This window comes from Bos grunniens, chromosome 10 (assembly GCF_055505025.1).
Source record: "Bos grunniens cultivar Pamir isolate PY7600 chromosome 10, Bosgru_T2T1.0, whole genome shotgun sequence".
NCBI classification, from domain to species: domain Eukaryota; kingdom Metazoa; phylum Chordata; class Mammalia; order Artiodactyla; family Bovidae; genus Bos; species Bos grunniens.
In genome coordinates, this window is record NC_141174.1 from 30,931,485 (window position 1) to 30,957,788 (window position 26,304).

Sequence of the window (26,304 nt, forward strand, 5' to 3'; positions counted from 1 at the left end):
CATTTGATTATCCAGACAACCCCATAAGACAGGGTAATAATATCTCTCTCTTGAACAATTAAAGAAACTGATTTTCCAGATAGTTTAAAGAGCTTACCTGAAGTCATACACAGTCTCATACCAAGTTCTTCTGACTCCATGTCCAAGGCTATTTCTATTACATAACACCAAATCATCACTAAATCCTCTCTGTTGGTGCTACGGATTCATTAGAGCAGTCTCAAAGTATTTCCATAAATATACTGAGATATCACATGGTAAAATATTAAAATTCTAAAATGCCTTTCATTTACAGACAATGAGGCTTAACTCTCCCCATTCCTCTTTTGAAAACATTCACTTTGATACAGTCTTTTTACCTTTGATAATATTCCATATCAAAAAACTCAAGTAATTATGGTTACTAAAAAAGATTAAACATCCAGATAACTCTTGCATTTATGGTAACTGGATAATTTATTTCTAAGAAGTATTCCTATATTATTTTTGTAATTGATGAAAAGTATCCTGCAACTGTACCAAAAACTTATTTCTGAGCTATAGGCTCTAAGATGATTTTATACTATAGTAGTAATTAAGATGCCATAAAATCATTTTGTCTTTAAAAAAAAAAAAGTCTAGCTACCTTATACAAACAGGTGTCGACTACTTCATTGCAAACTTTCTCAAGGTCATCAGTGACTTCAAGTCTGGATCTTACAAAATCACAGAGCTCTTCATTTCCCATGACATCCCAAATACCATCACATGCAAGAATAATGAATTGATCATCTTCTTCAGATCTTTCAATATCATGGACTTCAGGCTCTGGTGAAACAAGCTGCTCTGTAGGACCTTTTCCATGGACACATTTGTAATCAAAGTCCCCAAGGGCCCTCGACACAGCCAGAGAGCCGTTCACACGCTGAATCATTACAGAACCACCTGCATTCTGAATTCGTTCTTTTTCCAGCGGATTACTTGGTTTGTGATCTTGTGTGAAGAAGTAAACTTTCCTGTTCCTACAAAGTAAACCTCTTGAGTCTCCACAGTTAATGAAATACGTGTGTTGAGGAGAAATTAAGACACCCACAGCTGTTGACCCACTCCTATCAGCACCATGTTTCTTCTCTGACATAACTCTCATATGTTCATCAATCTCCAGGAAGCCTGTTCTGATTCCATTCTTTACATTTTCCACAGAAGGTGCTCCTGCAGACCCTTTAAAATCCTGGTTATTGGTGATGTGATCTAACAAATGCTCACAGCAGTATTTGGCAACCTGAGAACCAGCATGCCCATCATACACAGCAAAGAATGACCATGTTTCAAGTCCACTTGGCAGACCGATCACAGCAGTATGTGCATCCTCCATTTCAACTCGCCAGCCTTGCATGCTGCTTAGCCCATATCGCAACCCATTACCCTGCCCCTGGGCATTATGTTTTTCCATCTTTGGTTTGTCTAAAAATGCTCCCATTATGTCTTGATTCTCTAGGTCTGCAAAGGAAGAGAAACAAAAAAGTTAATAACTGTCTTATAAACAAACTATCAATACATATCCAACAACCTTTAAGAATGAAGGAAATACAAATAAAGTTTAAATATTAGTTGAGTATTCAGGATTTTCCAAAGTTTGGTTCCAAATATCTAGTTTTATTCCTATTACACAAACCTCTGAAAAAGTTAAAAAAAAAAAAAAATCTACTTACAAGGATCCAAATTTGCATGCTCCTTCCCTTAAACCTTTCCTCCTGTCAGTGCCCTTAACCGGGATTTCCTGCCTTTCCTCCTTCCTTATATAAGTAAGTATACCCGTCCTTTATATTCTAGCTCAAATTCTGTTTTCCATAGGTTTTTCAGTCTTTGATAAGCCAATAAGTTATTAAATTACTGTAAGTGGTTCATCCTCAATTTTCAAGCTGCAAAGCCATTATACACACTTTATCTATTGTAACCTAACCTAGTGGTAATAACACGTATCATTATTATAGCACTTTATAATCACTCGGTATAAATAGTAAAGGAGATCAAAAGGTCTAGGACAGCACTGTGGACAAGTCTGAAAGTTTGGCTAACCTTTCCCAATAATCAAAAGCGAAAACCTCTGGCTTGGAATGGGCTTACAAGGCAGGAAGACAGTGTTCAGGATTCAGGTTGGTCTTTACTTGAGTAATAGCCTCGGAATGTAGAGACTTGGGGTCCAAGTTATCAAATGAGTCACAACTGAATGCAATCTGAAAGGAGGATAGGATGAGGTTTAATGAAGGTGAAGAGAGATGGGTAGGAGTGGGGAAAGTACCTAGGTAAATTAGGATGAACTTAGGAAACTGGGAATCTGTGATACTACGATGCTAAGGTCTGAAAAGAAGCTGGAAGAGAAAGAGGAAGAAGAAAAACAACTCAGGAACATTTCCTGGCAACGTCTCCCTCCTCCTTCATCCTACTAAAGCCAAACTAATACACAGCAGAGAAGTCTGGCTGATTGGTATGATACAATGATCTCCTGCCTACTTGTCCACTTTCATTACGGTTCCACTAATGGCAGTTAAATAACGAAAACTAGCCATTAGTCCTTTCTTACGGTGGTTTTCATCAAATTGATACACAATATGGCAAGGGTGAGTGTTTTGATGGGACAAAAGACACAATAGTAATGACATCTTAATAGCAGACAATGTGTAAGATGAACTCTAAATCATTCTAAGTTTTGCAAGCGTTACTTCAATTTATTCTCAACAAAACTCTGAGGTAAGTTATAATATTATGTTCAGTTTATATTAGGTTGATGAAAAAGTAATTGTGGTTTCGAACCCTGAATTTTAAATCATCGTAACCAGGCTCAAACACATCTTTATTAATCAAAATAGAAACCATTACAATCAAACATTTTTGCCAACAAGAAATGTTTGTGTATTCTTGTAGTGCAAAAATCCATGCTTGGGGGGTTCCCTGGTGGCTCAGTGGTAAAGAATCTGCCTGCCAATGCAGGAGACATGAGTTCGATCCCTGATCCGGTAAGATCACACACACCTCAGAGCAACTAAGCCCATGTACCACAACTACTGAGCTTGTGCTCTAGAGCCCAGGAACTGCAGCCACTGAGCCCAAGTGACCCAACTACTGAAGTCTGCGCATCCTAGAACCTGTGCTCCAAAACGAGAAGCCACCACAATGAGAAGCCCCCACATTGCAACTAGAAAGTAACCCCTGCTCTCTGCAACTAGAGAAAAGCCCACACATCAATGAAGACCCAGCATAGTCAAAAAAATAATAATAATAATAATAATGAAAAATCCATGCTTGGGGATTCAATCAACTCTTGGAAAGCATTTTCTGCCTCCTGCTGACTGTGGAAACTATTTTCCCTGCAAAAAGTTGTCAAGATGCTTGAAGAAGTGGTGGTTGGTGAGAAGTCAACTGAATGTGGCAGATGAGGCCCAATTTATTCAACTTCTGAAGTAAGTTTTTCAGAAACTTTGGGCCCTTTCTGTTGACCACTGCCAGCCAGCTGCAGGCACTGCAGTTTTTGGTGCATCTCATAAATCTGCTGAGCATACTTTTCAGATGTACTGGTTTTACCGAGATTCAGAAAGCTGTAGTGGATCAGATGGGCAGCAGACCACCAAACAGTGACCATGACCTTTTTTGGGTGCAAGTTTGGCTTTGGGAAGTGCTTTGGAGCATCTTCTTGGTCCAACCACTGAGCTGGTCGTCAATGGTTGTCATAGAAAATCCACTTTTCGTTGTATGTCACAATCCAGTGGAGAAATGGTTCATTGTTGTTGCATAGAATAAGAGAAGACAACACTTCAAAATGATGATTTTTTTTTTTGGTTTTCAGTCAGCTCATGAGGTACCCACTTATTGAGCTCTTTCACTGTTCCAATTTGCTTCAAATGCTGAATGACTATAGAATGGTCAATGCTGGGTTCTTGAGCAACTTATCATGTGTTTTAAGAGGATCAGCTTTGACAATGGCTCTCAAATGGTCACTGTCAACTTCCCGTGGCTGGCATCCTTGTCTTTAAGGTTCTCGTCTCCTTTGCAAAACTTCTTGAACCACCATTGTACATTTTGCCAGCAGCTCCTGAACCAAACGAGTTGTTATGGGCTGTCGCCACTGGTTTATGACCCATTTGAACTCAAATTAAAAAATTGCTAAAATTTGCTTTTTGTCTAACATCATTTCTATAGTCCAAAATAAACAGTAATAAGTCATTAGCAAAAAAACAAAGTAAGAAATGTGCATTATAATTACATTTATTTAAGAATGTATTCCAATATCCAATGGCAAAGTTCAACAATGCAAAATTGCAAGTTACTTTTGCACCAACCTAATAGATGAATTTTATTGAGACTAAAAAACTTGGCCAATGTCACTCATCAGAAAAATTTAGGGGAATTAGGACTCAAATTCAAGTCTGCCTCACTCTAAAGCACCGTTTACTACTAAGGCAATGGTCTCAGACATGGTTGTACAAAAGAACTTACCTGTGGACCTTTAGAAAAAAATCAAAATTAAAAAAAAAATAGAATTTCCAAAGTAGGATTGCAACCTAGGCAACTGTGTACCAGTGGTAAAGATTAGAGAGATGGAAAGCCTAGATTAGGAAGATAGAAGATGATAGAGCTGTGGTGAGGTTAAGTCATCTGCTGAAGGTCAACAGCAAGTTGCCTCATCTCTGTACCTCAATTCCTTTAGCGAGGCTAAAGGGGAGGTGGGAGGGGTTACAGCCAGCCCTCCATATCTTCGGGTTTCACATCCGTGAATATGGAGGGCTCACTAAATTCCCTGTACTACCCTTATGGAAGGGACTTGAGCATCCACACATTTGGTATCCACAGGGGCTCCTGGAATCACTCCCTGTGAATAATGTTGGACAACGGTATACTTAAGACACTCGATATCACTAATCTAGCATTCTTTCTTCATCTGTACAGTGGGCATATTAACACTTACCTCTGAATGTTGCTGCAAAAGTTTAAATGAGGTAATGGGTGCAAAGTAGTTACATTGAGTATAGCAAAAATGAGGAACTCTGCAAATGGAAACTATTTAATTATTACTACATTCTCACACACACAGCCAATCTAGATTCTGTTATTACCTAATAGGGACCTTACACTTTTATAGAAAAGGCCAGTAGTTATTTCCTAAATATACACATGAAACTACCAAACAAATGATTCATTGAAACTTTTGAAAAAATATATATTAGGAATGTAAAAATATAACAAACCAAGTCAATCATATGATAAAATTTTAGGTCCAGCTCTGCTGCAAATGCAAAAATACAAATTAATAATTTTGTGTCTGGAGTCTCACATACTGAAAAAAAGCCATTTAGAAATCTTACCTCCTTGAATTCTGAATAATTTGCAGAAGGCTGGTGAAGCGGTTATATAAAAATAATACTTATCAGAAATTATATATAAGTAAGTATCTTCATAACTGTCATAGTACTTTGTATTGAAATGTTCAGATCGGCTAATAATGCTAGTGTTGTGATGCAACCTAGCATGTGCTCAGAGTTGACTAAATAAAAGTAGGCCAAAATGCAGGCTTTAAAAAAACAACATAAAAGGCAGACAGGCATGGAAGACAGTCACCAAGGAAAGCAGAAACTTCTTTTAGTGTCATTTTTTCCTGTGCCTACTCTATTTAATTTGTTTTCTAAATTTCTAAACTACCAAGGGTAAATGACCAAAAAAAGAGGAAAGAAGAGGTAAAGAAGAAGAGAAAATAAAGGGAGAAAAGAAATCTCAACTTTTAACTTTTATTTTTGGGACTAACAGCAAACAATAGGGCACTAATCGCAGTTTCTGGCAATGCCAATCTCAAATACTCAAGCTAAATAAAATATATTAATAAGCAAAGAACAATAAGAAGATATATTTTTAAAGATTCAGAAGTTAAAGGTGGGAATGGGCAGGAGGGGAGGGTGGTGAACTCAGTATCCATTAGCTCCAAACTAGAAAACACCCATCAATTTATGAGATGACACTGAATGAGTAAAACAATTGCAGGCTGTCAACCAAAGCAAAAAGAAACAAACCACTCTGAAAGTAGGTTCATGGAAATGAAAAACAATTAGTGAACTAAAATTTTCAATAGAGACAATGAATAGCTAGATACCACAGTTAAAACAATAAACAGAAAACCAATAAATGAGATCACTTCAAGGAATTCTTTTAGAACTCAGAAGTTCTTTCCTCATCTTGATTCCAAACATACAAACCCACCCCCGTATGTACCCATCCTACCCTCAGACCTTTCTTACATTAGAGTACTCCATCCTCTCACTTAAGTTAAATCCTTCCATTATAGTTTTGGAGACTAGGCTTCAAAGGAATCTTATATGACTTATATGTCTTCCCAGGAACCCAACACTACTATTCTCTTTGACTCCTTTTATTCCTCTCCCTTCCTACTGCAGTACAACTTTTAAAGATATTCAAACGTTACCCATTAAAAGTAAGTATTTAGATGACTCACTCCCTTTAGCTACCTCCTGCTTCTTTCTCTACAGTTGAGACTCATTTTAAAAGTGTTGACGCTCCAAACTGTTGTCTGGCCATTCCATCAAAAGAAGTTCCTCCAAACTTAATCCAATGGACATCTGGCTGGCTGCTCACAGCAGTGATCAACACAATACTCTCTTTAAACACTGTTCCCACTGGCTTTTCAAGATGCTACACACTCCAAGCTTTCCTCCTACTCCTAGCTCTTCCATCCATGTCTCCTGTACCTCTCAAGCCATTAAATATAAGCATTCAAGGCTTAGATCTAGGTTCTCTTCTCACTCTATGCTGGCTCCTGAGGTACCTTTATGCATCTTTTTTTTTTCTTTCACAGCTTTTGCCAATGCATGTTACCATCATTCATCAAAATGAATAGAAACCAAGGACATACCTTTGATATCTCTTTCTACTTCATCTCCCATCATCATCAAGGTCCATGGATTGTACTACTTATATTATTTAAAATATATTTTAGATATATTATTTACATAGATTTTCAAATCTGCCCAGTTTCTTCTCTAACACTAGTCTTCAAGCTATCATTCTCTCTCAATGCGTTATTCTTCGAGGTAGTGTGTGCTCCGTTGTGTCTGACTCTTTGTGACCCCCATGGATTGTAACCCACCAGGCTCCACTGTCCATGGAATTTTCCAGGCAAGAATACTGTAGTGGGTTGCCATTTCCTTCTCCGAGGGATCTTCCCAATCCAGGGATTGAACCTGGGTCTCCTCCCCTGCAGGCAGGTTCTTTACCATCTGAGCCACCACAAAAGTCCAACATAGTGTTTTAGGTCAATTGTATTTTAAACAAAACAATGCAAAATAAGACAAAATACCCCAAAACAAAAAAACAAGCTCATAAAAAAATATCATATTTGTGGTCACTAGGAGTGGTAAGAAAGGGAATTGGATGAAGGCAGTTGAACGATACAATCTGTTTAACAGTTACAAGATAAATAAGTACTAGGGATGTAAGGTACAATATGATTAATATAATGAATGCTGCTGTGTTTTATGCATATATATATATGTTGTTAAGATAGTAAATCCTAAAAGTCCTTATCACAAAAAATTTTTTCCTTTTTTAAATCTAGCAAGGAGATCCAACCAGTCCATCCTAAAGGAAATTAGTCCTGAATCTTCATTGGAAGGACTGATGCTGAAGCTGCAACTCCAATACTTTGGCCACCTGATGCAAAGAACTGACTCATTTGAAAAGACCATAATGCTGGGAAAGATTGAAGGCAGGAGAAGAAGGGGGACGACAGAGGGTGAGATGGTTGGATGGCATCACTGACTCAATGGACATGAGTTTGAGTAAACTCTGGGAGTTGGTGATGGACAGGGAGGCCTGGCGTGCTACAGTTCATGGGGTCGCAGAGAGTCAGCTATGACTGAGAAACTGAACTGAACTGAGATGACAGATGTTGAACTAAACATTACCACTGTGATTATCATTTCATGATGTATGTAGGTCAAATTATGGTGCACACCTTAAACTTACATAGTACTGTATGTCAATTATATATGAATAAGAGTGGAAGAAAAAGATAATACAAGTTTCACCATATCATTCTGTATTAAAAGTTATTCAATGACTATCCTCTCTTTAGGGGCGATAATGAACTGCTTACTATGGCTCGCATGAAATCCCTGAGTGGTCAGGAGCTCATCAACCTTTTCCAGACTTACCTTGCTTCATAATCCTCCCCACTCCATAACCACTCCACCCCAACAACATTCTCTACTCCAACCATATGGCTTTCTTAAACTACCTGGCACTTTTCACCGGTTCCTTCCTCCAAAATAACAAATAAATGCCACCCCCTCTACTTAAAAAGCCAATCCTTCCCTCTTACTCATTCTTAGATCTTAACTCAAGTATTAGGTCTTCAGGAGAGACTCCTTCAAATACCCTGGATCAGCTCCTTCAGCATGGAGCACACAGCAGACCTTCAACAAACACAATAAAAGAACTCCAAAGAAAAAAGCAGATGCAAATAATAAGTTTGCTAATAGAAAGAGTACACCCAGGGAATAAATATAAACATAAAAAGTAAGGCTTTCTGATGGAAAAAATAGGCTACCTACTGTTTTGCTGTATTAAAGTCAAATAATATGGTATCATTTGTTTCTTTTTGTTTTTAGTCCCCAGGGTGAGGTGTGTAGGAGGGTGTTAGTAAAATTTTGTTTTTCAATATATAATCCAATAAATGCTTGAGTTTTAATGTTTCAAGTGTGGTTGAATATAATATATAGTTTTGGTTTAAGCATATAGTATTTTTGATAAGTTTTCTGTCATTATCTGGCATAAAAATATTTACAGCACATAAATATATGTAAATTATCATTTTAGACAACACCTTCACGAATTAAAAAAAGATGCTCATCTTATTTTATTCCTTATGCTTGCCTTTGTCTGATATTAAAATTTCAACCTTTGACTTTTTTATTTACTTAGTATATTTTGCTTACCACAAAGTTCTATATACTGGGACATATTATCCAACGAGTTTCTTGTTTTGATTAATCTCCTGAGAGCATTAACCTGCCTTTAAACAGATTTTATAGGAATAGTACATGTATAATACCCCTTTTCAGTGCTGGTATATTTGATAATATCTTTCAATTATCTTCATAATAAATGCCAACTTTGCAGGATCTAGATTTCTTTATCCTCAGCATTTACAGGTATTACTTCATTATTGCCTATCATCTGACATTGAAAAGAAGTTTGAGGCCAGCCACATTTATTTTTTATTTTTGGCATGTTTTGTCTAAATTTTCATTTTCGTTTTAAAAAATATTTTAACTTTACTGGAGTATAGTTGATTTACAGCTTCCCTGGTGGCTCAGACAGTAAAGAATCCACCTGCAATGTGAAAGGCCTGCATTTGATTCCTGGGTCAGGAAGATCACTGGAGAAGGGAATAGCCACCCACTCCAATACTCTTGCCTGGAGAATTCCATGGAGAGAGTAGCCTGGTGGGCTATAGTTCACGGGGTCATAAACAGTCAGACATGACTGAGTGACTAACACACACACACACACACAGAATTGATTTTACAATGTTGTGTTAGCTTCAGGTGTACAGCAAAGTGATTCAGTTAAACATAATATATATACATATATTCATTCTTTTTCAGATTCTTTTGTCTTATGGGTTATCACAGAATATTGAGTAGCGATCCCTAGGTTATATAATAGGCCCTTGTTGGTTATCTATCTTACATATAGCAGCGTGTGTGCACTGAATCTACTTAAGTGCCTAGAGCCTATGCCCTGCAGTGAAAAGCCACTGCAATGAGAAGCCCACGCTTCTGCTCTCTGCAACTAGAGAAAAGGCGGCATGCAGCAACGAAAGACCCAGCACAACCAAATGTAAGTACTTCAATAAAAATAGACACAAATTTTTTTAAAGGGAAAAGGAACAAAGAACATGGACAATGAAATTCATGAAATAATGCAAGTGGCCAATAAATATATGGAGCAATGATAAATCTAACTAGCCATTAAAAATAAATTTGCTTTTCACACATTAATAAAGATCAAAAATTCATAACTATTGGCAAAGGAGTAAAAATATATACTTCTCATAGGTAGGAGAGCAAAGTGGTACTTTTTTGAAAGATATGCACCATATACATTAATTTTAAACGATGACTTCCATTAAAATCATGTTGTATATTCATCCTTTGAAGTGCTCCTCTGTTCCAGTTGTGTTTTTAAATACATTACTATAAAACAGAAAATTAAGAGGACCAAGCCACCTGCTAAAGATAAATTTCTACAATACAAAGCACCTGAGGAAGCTGAAACTGTGAGTCTCCCAGGCTCAAGTAACAGAGATGCATAGAAGGCTACATCCCATAAGGACAATAACAGAAACTATAAATGCCCCCGTGCAAGGCTGGGGCAGAAACCAGGCTCACGGAAACAAAGGCCCCAGGTGGAGGGGCTCCTTGCCTGTAAAAGGAGCAGGGGAAAGCTACTTACTAACCATTGCATGGAAATTTAGTTTACATGTAGTTACATGTTCCTTCAACAGAAGAATAGACCTTCTTTTGCTTTGTGTTTCTTGGAGACATAAGCCTGATTCTGATGTTATCAAGAATCAAGGGAACCAACCCTCTAATATAAGACATGGTTTCAGGTTGGAACATGCAAAACACACTAGGTAAGGGTGAAAAGAAAGAAAACAAACAAACAAACAAATCCCACTTAATATGAAACCAAAACACACCAGGACAACTAAACTAAGACGGACAGCCCACAAACACCAACAATTGCAGGAATTCAACCTAGAAGAAAAAGTAGCAATCAGAAAATAAAATGTGCACATTTAGTATCCTTCCAAAGCTAAAATACAAACAAAAACAATAGACATGAAGGCGGAAAAAAGATAAAAAACAGCCAGAAACCAAACCAGAATAGGTGGCAGTGAGTGAGAGCAAGCAAGAACCTGAACATGAGAAAGTATTCACTGAGAAATAAAAACAACCAAGGTCACATAAATCAGCTGAGCAAAGTCAAAGCGTAATTAGTAAATTGGAAAATGTACCTAGGAATTACCTAGAAAATAACACAGAAATTAAGGAGAATTAGGAAAAAGCAGTATGTAAAGATATAAAAGCTAATAAATTTTCTAGAACTGAAGAAAGATGAGTCTTCAGATCAATAATTTATTTAAAAGAATACCTACAGATAACACAACATACACACACCTAGGAATATCATGGGAATGTGTTCAGAATATCAAGTATGGTAAAACAAACAACAAATACTAACATCTACATCATACTTGAAATATGCAGGGCTCCAAATGCTTTCTATGAACATAATCATCATGACAGTCCCTGTGATAGATACTACTTCATTACCTCTGTTGAGAACTTGCCCAAGGTCACCGAGTAAATAATGGTGACAGGATATGGAAAAGGAATATTTTTTTAAATTACCAGAGGAAAACATTACATACAAAGGCGTAACAATTAGGTAGAGACCAGACTTTCAGAGTTCCAAGTTTGCCAAATTTCGTAATACAATGAAATAATATCTTGAGGGTGCTGATAGGAAGGGGGGAAACTATTAATCAAGAATTTTTATTTGAAAAAAAAAAATGTGTAAAATATACTCTCAGACAAAACCTAAGGACATTTACAAGCCATACTCTGTTGCTAAAAAAATTACCAGAGGATACACTTCAGCAAGAAGAAAGGTAAATCCTTTAAATACAAGGAACAGTAAGTACAAAATCTAGTAAAATACACCCCATAGATTGTAGCTTGCCAGGCTTCTCTGTTTCTGGAATTCTCCAGGCCAGAATTCTGGAGTGGGTAGCTGTTCCCTTCTCCAGGGGATCTTCCTAACTCAGGGATCGAATCCAGGTCTCCCGCATTGCAGGTGAATTCTTTACAGTCTGAGCCACCAAGGAAGCCCTATAAATAAGGAAATGAAATTTATGCTACAAAAGGGGAAATAGAATTGTAGGGAATGATACACATGATGGAGTGAATGTTTGGTGTTTAATCAAATATAAGCTCATAAAAAAGTCAAACATACAATGAAACAAGTTGTCATGAGTAGGAATTAACATAGCATATATAACTCCCTTAGTGTTGTAGGAAAAATGGGGTGTGAGAGGATGGTCATATTCCAGGTCTCGAGTGAGTCTGTGGGACAGGCCACCAAGTGAAGGGTTCTTGGCTTCTCATTGTAAAGAATTCAAGAATGAGCCTGAAATTAGGGTTTATTTAGAAAGACACACACTCCACACACAGAGTACAGGCTGTCCCTGAGGGTCAGAGAGGCAGCCCCAAGGCATGGGGTCCTCTAGGAAAGTGAGAGCCGCTCTGGGAGATACACATTCCACAGACAGAAGGTGGTCGGTTTGAAAAGGTGAGAACTTCCTGCCTCGGGGTATGGGGGTGGCCAGTTTTTATGGGCTGAGTAATTTCATAGGCTAAGAAGTGGAAGGAATATTCTAACTATCTTTGAGAAGTGGCAGATATTTCTAGGAACTGGGGTACCATCCACTGTTTGGCCTTTAAGGGCACCCTCAGAACTATCACCGTGCCTGTAGGTGTGCCATTTAGCACATGCTAATGTATTTCAATGAGTGTGTAAGGAGGCACTAGGTCTCTCGGAGCTGAGTCTTCTGCCTACCCTCTTGGGCCTTCTAGGTTCCAACCAGTGTTTGTGGTATCCTGCTCTTCAGGGTTCTGTCATTCTTTTAATGGTTGTGCCCTGCCCGTTTCCTTCCTGTCTCATAAGGACTTCACATATTAATAATAGAATTAGTGAATTTAAGATACAAAATAACTATATATGAAGTGTTTAATAAGATTAAAAAAAACAGAAAATGAAAAATAAGAAATTTAAAAATTACCAAATTGGTAAAGAATTAAATGCCACTTTTAGAAGTTATAAAGATTGTTTTTTAATTGGTTGGGTATGTAAATTTGGTGCAACCACTATGGAAAACAGTATGATGGTTCCTCAAAAAACGAAAAATAAGAGTTGCCATATGATCCAGCAATCTCAGTCTTGGGCATATACTCAGACAAAACTATAATCTGAAAAGATACATGCACCCCTATGTTCACGACAGTGGAAGTGTTAGCCGCTCAGTCGTGTCCAGCTCTTTGCAACCCCATGGACTATAGCCTGCCAAGCTCCTCTGTCCATGGAACTCTCCAGGCAAGGATATTGGAGTGGGTTGCCATTTCCTTCTCTGGGGAAGGTTGGGGGGGGGAGGGTCTTCCCGATACAGGCAACGAACCTGGGTCTCCTGCATTGCAGGCAGACTCTTTACCATCTGAGCCACCAGGGAGCACTATTTACAATAGCAAAGTCAGGGAAACAACCTAAGAGCCCATCAATAGATGAATGGATAAAGAAGATGTGGAATATACATACATGAATATATGAAATGGTATATTACTCAGCCATTAAAAAGAGTGAAATAATGTCATTTGCAGCAACATGGATTGACCCAGAGATTATCACACTAAGTGAAATAACTCAGAAAGACAAATACCATATGATCTCACTTATACATGGAATCTAAAAAATGACACAAGCGCATCTACAAAACAGAAGCTGACTCACAGACACAGAACAGAGTTGTGGCGCCAAGGGGGAGACAGGGTAGGGGAGGGAAGGACTGGGAGATTATAAATCAACTTCAATAGAATTAAAAATAAATCAAAGTAAAAGAACTGTTGACATTAAAAACTCAAAGGATGATTTAAAAAACCGATTATAAAGAAATGCAGTAAATTAGCTCATTAAGTTGAGGAAATGTGAAAATTACATTCACTTCAAAAAACCTACAACCAATGGATGAGAGAAAAGTGAAAAAGAAAACTAAATTCTCCAACGATAATCAGTAGTATAAATATAAATAGTCCTCTAAGAAATTTAAGACTTGGACATTGCAGTGCTCCTGGAAACTCTGGAACTATTAACTAATCTCTCTATTCATGTCAACTACCTGTAACATAGGAGTTGTAGAGTTCCCTAGACCCTATTATCAACATTTATTCCACTGAGAGGATCAGAAGACGTCAGTAAAATAATGGTACCTTATACTATACAGTAAGGCTTAATCTCATTCAACAAATGCTCTTCTGGTATCTCATATTTTCTAAATATACTTAAACAATAGCAATCTAAATTTTCACATCTTCCTTTAAAGATAGAAGTTTCGTACATGGTACATCAGTTTGCAGTTCACAGGTCAAGGTCTTTAGAATATTACTCCAATCTTGCTCAAGACTAAAAATATTTTCACAGGTATCTCTGGTTAAATATTCTTGTAATAAAGCTCAATTTATAGACTAGTAGTTAAATCAACAAGTACTCTTAAGTTTCTCCTTCTACAGTATAAATAATCTATAAAACAGTCATATATTACATATACAGTAATTCTTTGTAAATAAAAGAATACTTGCTATTAAAGCAAATTATATGCAGTCATTTTGTAAACTTGGTTTCCAATATTAAAATCATTCACATAAATCAGATAACACATTTTATCTGTTAAATAAGAAATCTCAACTCCTATAAAGAAAACATATTTAACTTATATGCAGAGTACATCATGAGAAATGCTGGGCTGGAAGAAGTACAAGCTGGAATCAAGATTGACAGGAGAAATATCAATGACCTCAGATATGCAGATGACACCACTGTTATGGCGGAAAGTGAAGAGGAACTTTAAAAAGCCTCTTGATGAAAGTGAAAGAGGAGAATGAAAAAGTTGGCTTAAAACTCAACATTCAGAAAACTAAGATCATGGCATCTGGTCCCATCACTTCATGGCAAATAGATGGTGGAAACAGTGTCAGACTTTATTTTTTGGGGTTCCAAAATCACTGCAGATGGTGATTGCAGCCATGAAATCAAAAGACGCTTACTCCTTGGAAGGAAAGTTATAACCAACCTAAACAGCATATTGAAAAGCAGAGACATTACTTTGCCAACAAAGGTCCGTCTAGTCAAGGCTATGGTTTTTCCAGTGATCATGTATGGATGTGAGAGTTGGACTGTGAAGAAAGCTGAGCGCCAAAGATGATGCTTTTGAACTGTGGTGTTGGAGAAGACTCTTGCGAGTCCCTTGGACTGCAAGGAGATCTAACCAGTCCATTCTAAAGGAGATCAGTCCTGGGTGTGTTCATTGGAAGGACTGATGTTGAAGCTGAAACTCCAATACTTTGGCCACATGATGCGAAGAGCGGACTCATTTGAAAAGACCCTGATGCTGGGAAAGATTGAGGATAGGAGGAGAAGTGGATGACAGAGGATGAGATGGTTGGATGGCATCACTGACTTGATGGACATGAGTTTGGGTAAACTCCGGGAATTGTTGATGGACAGGGAGGCCTGGTGTGCTGCGATTCATGGGGTCGCAAAGAGTCGGACACGACTGAGCGACTGAACTGAACTGAACTTACTGAACTTCTCTTCATCAGCTGTTTCTTAAAAAAATGTATATATAAAACATTATAAGCATATTTCTGATAAGGATTTCTATGCTTTATTATAAGCATATTTCTGATATAGGATTTTAAACATATCAGCCAAGTGGTCAAACACAGGTACTAACAGTTCCTATTAGTTTGTGTTCCCTTCCCCCCAAAATTTCCTGCTTCATTACAGGATTTTACTGACTTTAAAGCTATTATGTGGGAGTCCAGATCTTTGGGAGGACTGAGTACCCCTAAAATCTCATTAACAATTCTAATTCAACCAGAAGGTCTGCTCTATCAAATCAAGTAAGATTTTCTTTGGCAGCAGCAATTTCTCAATTAGTGCCATTCTCTGGCTAATTCTAGAACTCTGAAGCAGCCCAATAAGGGAGCACTCACAATAGAATTCTGCTCCTTCAATCCAGAAAGCCCAGGGGCACAGTGAGATTTTTATTCTCTGTGGGATTTCTCTAAAGAATAATTCCAAGGTGATAGGAATTTCCCAGTCTGCACAGGTTCAAACTTGAGGATCTTCAAACAATCCAAAAAAAACCTATGACTATGGTTCAAGTTCAACGTTTCTACGAAGTTGTGGAAAGAAAATAAAGGCATCATACTTCATCAAAAAATGGATTCATCATTTGTGTTTCACAGACATATGACTAAAATTCAAAATTTAGAACTGAAAATTTCCTATACTTTTCACTTTTCTTATCTTTTAATATAACATTTTTACCTTCTGTTTTTTCCCTCTAGATCTTACTCTCTTCTAAGCAACCTCCAATTTTTTTATTCTTCTGCCCACAAATTCAATCTCCTTGAAAATTTTATACCATTTCTATTCTTGCTCTTTGTCCCTCGCAAGCCTGAGCATCTATCTGTTTTCCCTTTCTTGCTTTTAATTCTTCCTCATTCTCGTGTTTATGACAGAGTAAGAAGGCAGGGTACAGGCAAGCCAGCTGCAAAGGAAAATATTTCAATGAATTCATGCAAGTCTGAGTTTATGAGGTAAGAGAGAAATGGCTATTAGATCAACATATTAGGGAAGCTAAGGGGCTACTGAGCAACCCACAGTGAAAAGCACTTCTGGAGGTGAGGACCATGTATTCCCTGAAGTTACTAGTGAAGAGTCTGATTTTTGGTTTACATTTGGATAGTGTTTACAATTATTGAATAATTTGTCCTGGTCATAGAAGGAGGAAACAGTCATTATTTAAGCTATAAAAGGAGGTTAAATTATTTCTAGCTGGCTATCTCATGAGATATACAAGATGTTTATCAAGGCTAGAAATCACTGATCAAAAAGTTATCTGGATCCCATTTATATGAAATATCTAAACCTACAGGGACAGAAAGGGGATGAGTGGTTGATAAAGGCTGGGGGAGAAGAGGATGGGGAGTGACTCTTAACGAAAACCAAGGTTTCTTTTGGGTGTGATGAAAATGTTCTAAAATTAAACTGTGGTAATGGTTGCACAATTCTGTCAATACACTGAAAACTACAGAGTGGTAAACTTCATATGGGTGAGTTTTATGTTATTTTAGTTACATCTTAATAAAGCCATTTAAAAAGACTACTATGATTTTTTACCATATGATCAAGAGATGCGGAAAAAAACTTTTGACAAAATTCAACACCCATTTATGATAAAAACTCTCCAGAAAGTAGGCATAGAGGGGACATACTTCAACATAATAAAGGCCATATATGACAAACCCACAATAAACACCATTCTAAATTGTGAAAAACTGAAAGCATTTCCTCTAAGATCAGGAACAACACAAGGATATCCACTCTCGCCATTAGTATTCAACATAGTTTTGGAAGTCCTAGCCATGGCAATCAGAGAAAAGAAATGAAAGGAATCCAAATCGCAAAAGTAGTAGTAAAACTGTCACTGTTTGCACATGATATGATACAATACACAGAAAATCCTAAAGATGCCACCAGAAAACCACTAGAGCTCATTAGTGAATTTGGTAAAGTTGTAGCACACAAAATTAACCCACAGAAATCTTCTACATTCCTATATATACTAACAATGAAAGATTAGGAAGAGAAATCTCGTGACTTCCCTGGTGGTATACTGGGTAAGAATCTGCCTGCCAAAGCAGAGGACATGGGTTCGACCCTGGTCCAGGAAGATTCCACATGACGTGGATCAACTAAGCCTGTGTGCCACAAGTACTGAGCTTGCACTCTAGAACCCGTAAGTCGCCACTCCTGAACCGCAAACCATAACTACTGAGCCTGTGTGCCGCAACTACTGAAGCCCGTGTGCCTAGAGCCCTTGTCCCACAACAAAAGCCTTCACAATGAGAAACCCGCACACTGCAACTAGAGAAAGCCTGTGAGCAGCAACAAAGACCCAGCTCAACCAAAAACAGAATAAATAAATTTAAAGAAAAGATTTTAAAAAAGAAAAATTAAGGAAACAATCCCATTTATCACTATAACAAAAAGAATAAAATACCAAGGAATAAACCTACAAGGAGGCAAAAGTCCTAGGAAACTATAAGATATGGATGAATGAAATAAAAAACACAAACAGATGAAGAAATATACCATGTTCTTGGACTAAAAGACTCAATACTGTGAAAATGACTATACTACCCACAGCAAACTACAGATTCAGTGCTGCTGCTGCTGCTGCTGCTGCTAAGTCGCTTCAGTCGTGTCCGACTCTGTGCGACCCAATGGACGGCAGCCCACCAGGCAGCCTACTAGGCTCCTCCATCCACGGGATTTTCCAGGCAAGAGTACTGGAGTGGGGTGCCACTGCCTTCTCCCCCTTATCACCATAAACAAAAATAAATTCAAAATGAATGAAAGACCAAATGTAAGGCTATAAACTATAAAACTCTTAGAGGAAAACATAGAACACTTTGACATAAATCAAAGCAAGATCTTTTTGGACTCACCTCCTAGAGTAATGAAAATACAAAAATAAATGGGACCTAATTAAACAAATGCTTTTGCACAGCAAAAAGGATCATAAGCAAGATGAAAAGACAACCCTCAGAATGGGAGAAAATATTTGCAAATGAAGCAATGGACAAAAGATTAATCTCCAAAATATACAAACAGCTCATGTAGCTCAATACCGAAAAACAAACTCAGTCCAAAAAGCTGGGTGGAAGATCTATATAGACATTTCTCCAAAGATGACATACAGATGGCCAACAAACACATGAAAAGATGCTCAACATCACTAACTATTGTTGTTGTTTAGTTGCCGCGTCACGTCCAACTCTTTGTGACCCCAAGGACTGCAGCGCATCAGGCCTCCCTGTCCCTCACCATCTCCTGAAGTCTTCCCAAGTTCATGTCCATTTTCATCAGTGATGCCATCCGGTCATCTCATCCTCTGATGCCCCCTTCTCCTCCTCCTCTTCACTAAGTATCAGAGCAAAACAAATCAAAACAACAAATGAGGTACCACTTCACATTGGTCAGAATGGCCATCATTAAAGAGTCTACAAACAAACACTGGAGAGGGTGTGGAGAGAAGGGAAACTCCTACACAGCTGGTAGGAATGTAAATTGGTACAACCACTATGGAGAACAGTATGGAGGTTTCTCTAAAAACTAAAAACAGAACTACCATATGACCTCACAATCCCACTCCTGGGCATATACCTAAAGAAAACCACAATTCAGAAAGTTACGTGCACACCGATGTTCACTGCAGCACTATTTACAATAGCCAGGACATAGAAGCAACCTAAAAATCTCTCAACAGAGGAATGGATAAAGACATAGGCGGGTGGGAGACTGGACCTGACATACACACACTGCTATGTATAAGACAGATAACTCATGAGAACCTACTGTATAGCACAGTGCGCTGTGGTGACCTAAATGGAAAGGAAATCCAAAAAAGAGGGGATATATGCATACATATAGCTGCTTCACTTTGCTGTACAGCAGAAGCTAAACATAGCATTGTAAAGCAACTATACTACTGTAAAGTAATTAGCCTCCAATTAAAAGAAATAAATTTTAAAAAATTAAAGAGAAAAATATAATTATAAAAAAAATTTAAAAGAATTACTATGATTTTATATGGCTTTCTATTTATTTTATTTTGTATAAAAAGGTTTAAAAAGATGACATTATTTGTAGCAACATGAAAAAGACGATATTAAATTTTTTTCAGATTAAAAAAGTTATCTGAAAGTTTCTCAGCTGTTCAGTATCTCTTCATCTTACAGCTTCAATATTTACTTCACTCTTTCAACTAAATAATTACTTAACCTCTGTCAATAAACTAAATTTCACCCAAATGAATTCTAATACAAAATATTGTTAATTGAGTTAAATATACACTAATTTAAAAGTCCAAATTAAAATCTTAAAAATTAAATTTCAAAAAGCAAATCAAAGTTGACTAATCAAACCAATGAAAACAAGTCAGATAAAGCTCTTATGCTAAATAGTATTTCCATAAAGCTCATGACACAAGTCATTTAGTACCCAAATTACAGTCAGTTTACACAGATATTAGCAGCAGTTTCAATTTCACAAAGTGTGAGACAGAGCTTGCCACTTCTGATGTTTCCTTCATGTTTCATGATTTTTTAATTTATCACCACCTTCCAGACATGCTATGATGTGAATCACACTCTCCATAAGATACTCTTCTTACACTTCTGCAAAGCTATGTAGAAATTACTATACAATTTTTTAAAGTAAACTTTAGAAGTATACAATTGCCTGAAGAATACCTAAGCTTAATTAATCAGTGACTTAGAGGATTTAGTGACTATAAAATTAGATACTGAGCTATTTCTACTAAACATTATAGTATAAGCAAAATATTAAATGATTTAGATGGCATAGAGCTATTTAGTTTTTAAAGTTTCCTAAGACTGTTCTGGTATTCACAATCTCAATTTGCCTCATCTGTTAACCATTTTAAATTTCTCAGTTTTGGGTAACTTGTCTAGATATTCAGAAGTGGATTCAATTCCCAGTTTGCTGTTTTTTAATCCTTGCATGTTTGAAGATTCACACACTGGCCCAGAAAACAATAGCTGACTTCCTCAACCAGTTCAGTACTTTTTCAAAGGAAACATGTCTCTTTTGTTCATAGGTATCAATATTTAGCATTACATAGTGACATCTGATTAATATATGACATCATTATCATGACTTCTCCCTTGTCAACAGCACTAGAAACTGTTTTCTGTCAAGGAAAAGGTATTCTCATAGAAGTTGACCTATAAACAAATTGTATCCTACCATTTCCGTTGTTATTCTACAGAATGCATAGTTCTAATTTACCAGTCAAAAACTTGATTTTCAGATTACTGTTCACTAATGACTTTTAAAAGTTTCTCAACATCATTAGATACACATTCATTACTAAAATGCCACATGAGATATGCTGAAGGAGATAAGAGAAAAGATGTAGTTTTGACTAGAAGCTACAGCCTATACATTCTCTTTCCCTGGGTTGTTATTCATTTGCTCATTCAACATTCATGTATGGGTTTTTTTTTTTTTAAAAGACTTTTTAAAAAAGACTTTTCTATGTGAGAAGCAAAGGGTAAGGAAATTTAAACTCAAAGGATTAATTTCCGGGAGCCAAGTGTGATTTCAGACAAAAATATCTTGAACTTAAGTCTGGGAGTTTTACAGTATAAAATGAACAATCCCATTTGCATTTAAAGAGATCCTTATTCTACTGACTGTAGTACACCAGTACAAGATCACTCTAGATGGCTGACTGGCTGTTAAAGTACTTGCTAACAGTATCAGGAAGTATTTATACAGACAGAGAAAATGAAGATGACATATATGGAGTAACAGAATTAAATTATGGGTTGACCACAAAACACAAGCTGCCACTTCTAAGATCTGCCTCTTGATGTCCAAAACAGCCTTAAAGACTCCTGGCAAAGACAATACTCTACTGCTTTATGAAAAGCAGTAGAAAAGTAAAAAGTAAAAAGCAGTAGCAAAGCAGTAGCTTTATGAAAAGTGAAAATTCTGTTACTATCTATTTATATTCTGAAGCATGACAGAATACTGCAAAAATGTTTTCCAACAGTCTGGTTAAGTTTTGCAATTCTGTTTGTAAAACTAAACACACAAAAACATATATACATTGCCACTCCATGCTTAGCCTCATTGTTAATATTTTCATTACTAAATTTTGTTAACAAAATAAGCAAGCTGCATCTCAAACAGCTGTTGTTGTTGTTGAGTCGCTAAGTCATGTCTGACTCTTTTGTGACCCCATGGACTGTAACCTGCCAGGCTCCTCTGTCCCTGCAACTTCCCTGGCAAGAATACTGGAGTGGGTTGCCATTTCCTTCTCTAGGGGATCTTCCTGACCCAGGGATTGAACCCACATCTCCTGCTTGGCAGGTGGATTCATCACCACTGAGCAACCTGGGAAACCTGCATCTCAAATAGACATGCCAAATATGACACAATTTTCTACCACTCATAATCAAAGACAAGGAGCAATGCTAAAAAGCCAAGACATTCAAAGTTGGTAATGAACTATGGTCTTATTCTCTGAGGGAGTACAACAGTTCCTATATAGCATATTTTAATATAAAATAATTAAGCCACATACAGCATGACTCAAAACAAAACAAACAAAAAACCTATTTATCTACATCCCTGCCTGACAAGAGTATTATCACAGATGAACACAAAGCACCAGGCTAAATTTAAACTGGATTATCTGTGACCTATACTGTCTCATAGTCTGCTATATTTCTGGCTCATATTCAATTTTCTTTGTCCTGTGGGTAGGCATGGCAACCTACTCCAGTATTCTTGCCTGGAGAATCCCATGGACAGAGCAGCCTGGCGGGCTGTAGTTCACAGGGTCGCAAAGACACGACTGCAGCGACTGAGCACACACACACATGTTCATCAGAAAATGAGCAGGGAGACTACAAAGAATAAATAATCATATATTGAGCGCATATTTAAAACAAATGAAACCTGATCCCTGTTTTCAAGGAATTTACCTTTAATAAACCTTATTACGAAATGTTCTATTTATAGTATAATATCTATTATGAGCCCTTGTGTTTAAGACTATCTTCTTAAACTAAGAATTTAATTTGAATAAAGGGCTGATGAAATCATTTATGTCAGTGGGTGTCACAGAAGTGAGCATGAATTAAATAAGCCATAAGACAAAATTATGTATGACTTGTAGGACTAGTTGTATTATAGCTTTAACTTACAAGTGCTTTTTATATAAAAAATTAAAGTTGTTTTTGATGAAAAGTTCTAAAGGAAGCTGACATGACATGTGATACTGTCGTTTTCAACTCTAGTTTATACTTACACCTCAGATTGTAACTCACAAGATTCACTCTTGTGAATTCATAATTGTCTAAAGTTATTTTCACCAGGAAGCAATGAAACTGCAGTGACACACATATATAATTACTTGAAAAGTCCAAGGACATGTATTTGGCTTCTGTTATTAGCTGTGAAAATTAACCTTTGTCTTAACTTCCTCACCTGTTGATACAAGTAGTAATAGTACAATATCTATCTCATACAGACAGTTATAAAAGATTTAATGAGCTAGTACTTCAAAATGTCTATGATAATAACTGGCATATAAGTGGTCAGTAACATTAGCTCTCATTGTTACAAGCTAATGTCAAAGCCAGAAAAAGTTAAGAGGCACACAAAGAATCAAATTCGTGATTCTGGTCTCGTTAGTATCATGCTCCAATTAATGGATCTAAGCAATCACAGACTCCTTATATACAATTATCCACTCAAAAAATTCAATAAAGAAAACTGTACTGTCTATTTTCTAAATTCTAGAAACAGTTAACAATTTGATAAAGCTTAAGTTTAGCTTAGAGATTTATATGAATACAGACTATTCATATATTAGCCATTTGTTTAAAAGTCAAAAGTTGATAGTTATTTCCATTTTTACTTATTTAAAAAATATTTTATTTAATTAAAAAAATTTTTTGCTGCACTGGGTCTTCATTGCTTCGGGCTTTTTCTAGTTACTTTTTGCACTGTGCAGGCTTCATTCACTGCAGGGGCTTCTCTTGTCACGAAGCACGAGCTCTGGGCATTCAGGCTCGGTAGCTGCGGCATGTGAACTCAGCAGCTGCAGCCCATGGGCTCTACAGCTTGGGCTCAGTAACCGTGGCACATGGGCTTAGTTGCCCGGCAGCATGTGGGATCTTCCTGAACCCATGTCTCCTGCATTGGTAGGAGGATTCTTAACTACTGGACCACCAGGGAAGTTCCTATCTCCCTTTTTAAACTGATAACATTGTCTAGTTGCTGTGATTCCACAATTCCTTTCTGTTTAAAAGAATGCCTGATTATAATAATTGCAAATATAACTCTGGAAAGGGATGAATGGGATGGCTATGAGTCCTATTTAAACCTCAAAGCCAAAACACAGGAAGGTAAGATGAAATCCTTAGATTCAGAGTCAACATAATTTTCTACACTAACATAACAACTCTGACACCGTTCAGATTTGCACAATCTTCATGCAGTTAAAAATGTAGGTTTCGGGAGTTCCCTGGTGGTCCAGTGGTTAGGACTTGTCTTTTTCACTGCCAGGGCCCAGGTTTAATCCCTGGCTGGGGAACTAAGATCCTGCAAGCCAAGTTATGTGGCAGGAAAAAAATATATATATAAGCTCAACCAAAATAATATTTAAAAAGAGAGTGAGAACAGAGTCAGAAATATCTGCCACCAGAAAGCCTGTAACTTCTTCTACCTCTGCTACAGCAATCACACCTACCTCCAGGTAGATTTTGCCTAATAAAAAATACCTGAATGTCCACTATCCACAGGCCCTGTGCCAGGCTTTGGATACAGTAAAGATATTGTATTTTTCCCTTCTGAATTTTATAAGTAAATTGAGCACACAATTATAATTAAAACACAAATACTTCATAGTAAAGTATATGATTAAAGCTGTACAAATAATAGATGATACTATGGAAGTACAAAGAGAAGAGAAATGAAACATTCTGGAGATCAGGAAAGGTTTTGTGGGGGAGAAAATACTAGAAATGAGCTTTGATAAAGAAGAAAACAAAAGCTGGTGAAGGAGGGATAAGAATTCTGAACTATCAATTAGCATGAGCAAAGCTCCACTGAGAGGGAGAAAGTACAGGGTGTGGCCCAGAGATGGCAAGGGTGCCAGTTTGGTTGAAATAGATCAGTCCTGAGGTCCAACTATGGAGAGTGTCAAAGCCAAACCAGGAATTCTAAACTTAATTCTAGAGGCAAAAGGAAGTTACTAAATATAGAGCAGAGAAATAATGTGATGAAAATAGTATTTTAGGAAAAATTGCGTGATGCTTTCATGAATGGAGGAGAGAGATGCAGTACAAGATGTTAACAGGAAAGACAAGTTTTGAAGTATTAAACATGGTTTGGGAATGAATTAATAAGACCTGAACTGTTCCAATACAATTTTTCAATCTTAAATAACCCAGGACCCACATACAAAGCCTAAATGCCTTTTTTGAAGACTATTTTTTTTTGTTTCATAAGAACTGAGTTACTTAGAATAATCTATGTCTCTCACTCTCTTTTGCATCTTTTCTGTAGTAATACTCCTCTTGCCCGTTTCTAATCATGAACCGTTTCCTTTTTAAAACTCCAACCCATGTCCTCCGTCATTCACTGATCATTCTTGTCTGAACATTCACCTTTGCTTTATTACTTACTCTTTATTCTCTATTTAACCATCAACTCCCACCTAATCATTAACCTAATTTATCTCCAGCTTCATATAGTCAAATAAATCTACTCATATGCAACTTTCTTTTCTATTATCTCTTAATTTTTAGTGTACTCATATACGAAGTCTATATGCCCACAACATTTACAACCTCTTCTAAAGCCTCCACTCAATCTCCTAGTTTGTCTTTCAGGCTCACTGCTAAAGCTATGCTCAAAGACCACCCTCTCATACTCCCATTCCCTCATACATACACCCACTCATACTAAGTTTCTATTCCCCTAAGAATCTCTAGATTTCATATACTCAATAATAGCAGCTACCACTTATTTCTTCACAGTAGAAAACATGTCATGTGTTTTACACGATCATCTCATTTAATCTTCGAGATTACCTAATGACAGAGCTTCCCTGGTAGTCCAGTGGTTAAGAATCTTCCTGACAATGCAGGCGACATGGATTCAGTTCCTGGTCTGGGAAGATCACACATGCTGCAGACACACTACTAAGTCGTGCGCCACAACTACTGAGTCACCATGTACTGCAATTACTGAAGCCCATGTGCCTAAAGCCCATGCTCAGCAACACCGAAGCCACCACAAAGAGAAGCTGGAGCACAGAAACGAGAGTAGCCCCCGCTCACCGAAACTACAGAATGCCAGCGGACAACAGTGAAGACTCAGCGCAGTGAAACAAAGATTACCTAATGAAAAAGGTTTTTCCATTTGACTTTGACAGATGAAGAAAACTGAGGCTTAGAAAAATCAAGTAGCTTGCTGAAGATCACCCCACTAGTAAGTTTCACCATGTTCTCTAGAGCCTTCAATATAGCTCCACTGACTGAATGCACTCAGAAACATTTCCCCAAGTCCTTCATTACAGGTGATCAACTATTTGACAATTAATATTGATTCCATTTCTTAGTCTGAACAATGATAGTTGAACACATAAAACTGTTTATCTCTGTTGACTTTGAAACTTTGGGAATGAGAAAATGATCTTAACTTCTTAAATTTCTATGGAATGTTTTAAAAGGGACTCTTGCACTGGAAGACTTATACTACATAAATTTGTAAGGTTCCTTTTAATTCTAGGAATGTGTATCAGAAGCA

The 26,304-nt window shown here is 37.1% G+C and overlaps 1 protein-coding gene across 11 annotated transcripts in view; it reads right to left on the reverse strand.

The window, feature by feature from the left end:
- Positions 1-26,304, reverse strand: part of PPM1A (protein phosphatase, Mg2+/Mn2+ dependent 1A) — a 44,780-nt gene that overhangs the window by 9,733 nt on the left and 8,743 nt on the right. For 7 of the 11 annotated variants that reach the window (XM_086320426.1, XM_086320425.1, XM_086320418.1 and 4 more), the window contains one exon: positions 626-1,479. In XM_086320426.1, coding sequence (XP_086176552.1) covers positions 626-1,479 — 854 coding nt within the window. Of the gene's footprint in view, positions 1-625; positions 1,480-2,058; positions 2,217-26,304 lie in introns of all 11 variants that reach the window. The other 4 variants (XM_086320423.1, XM_086320424.1, XM_086320419.1 and 1 more) reach the window with 2 other exon arrangements.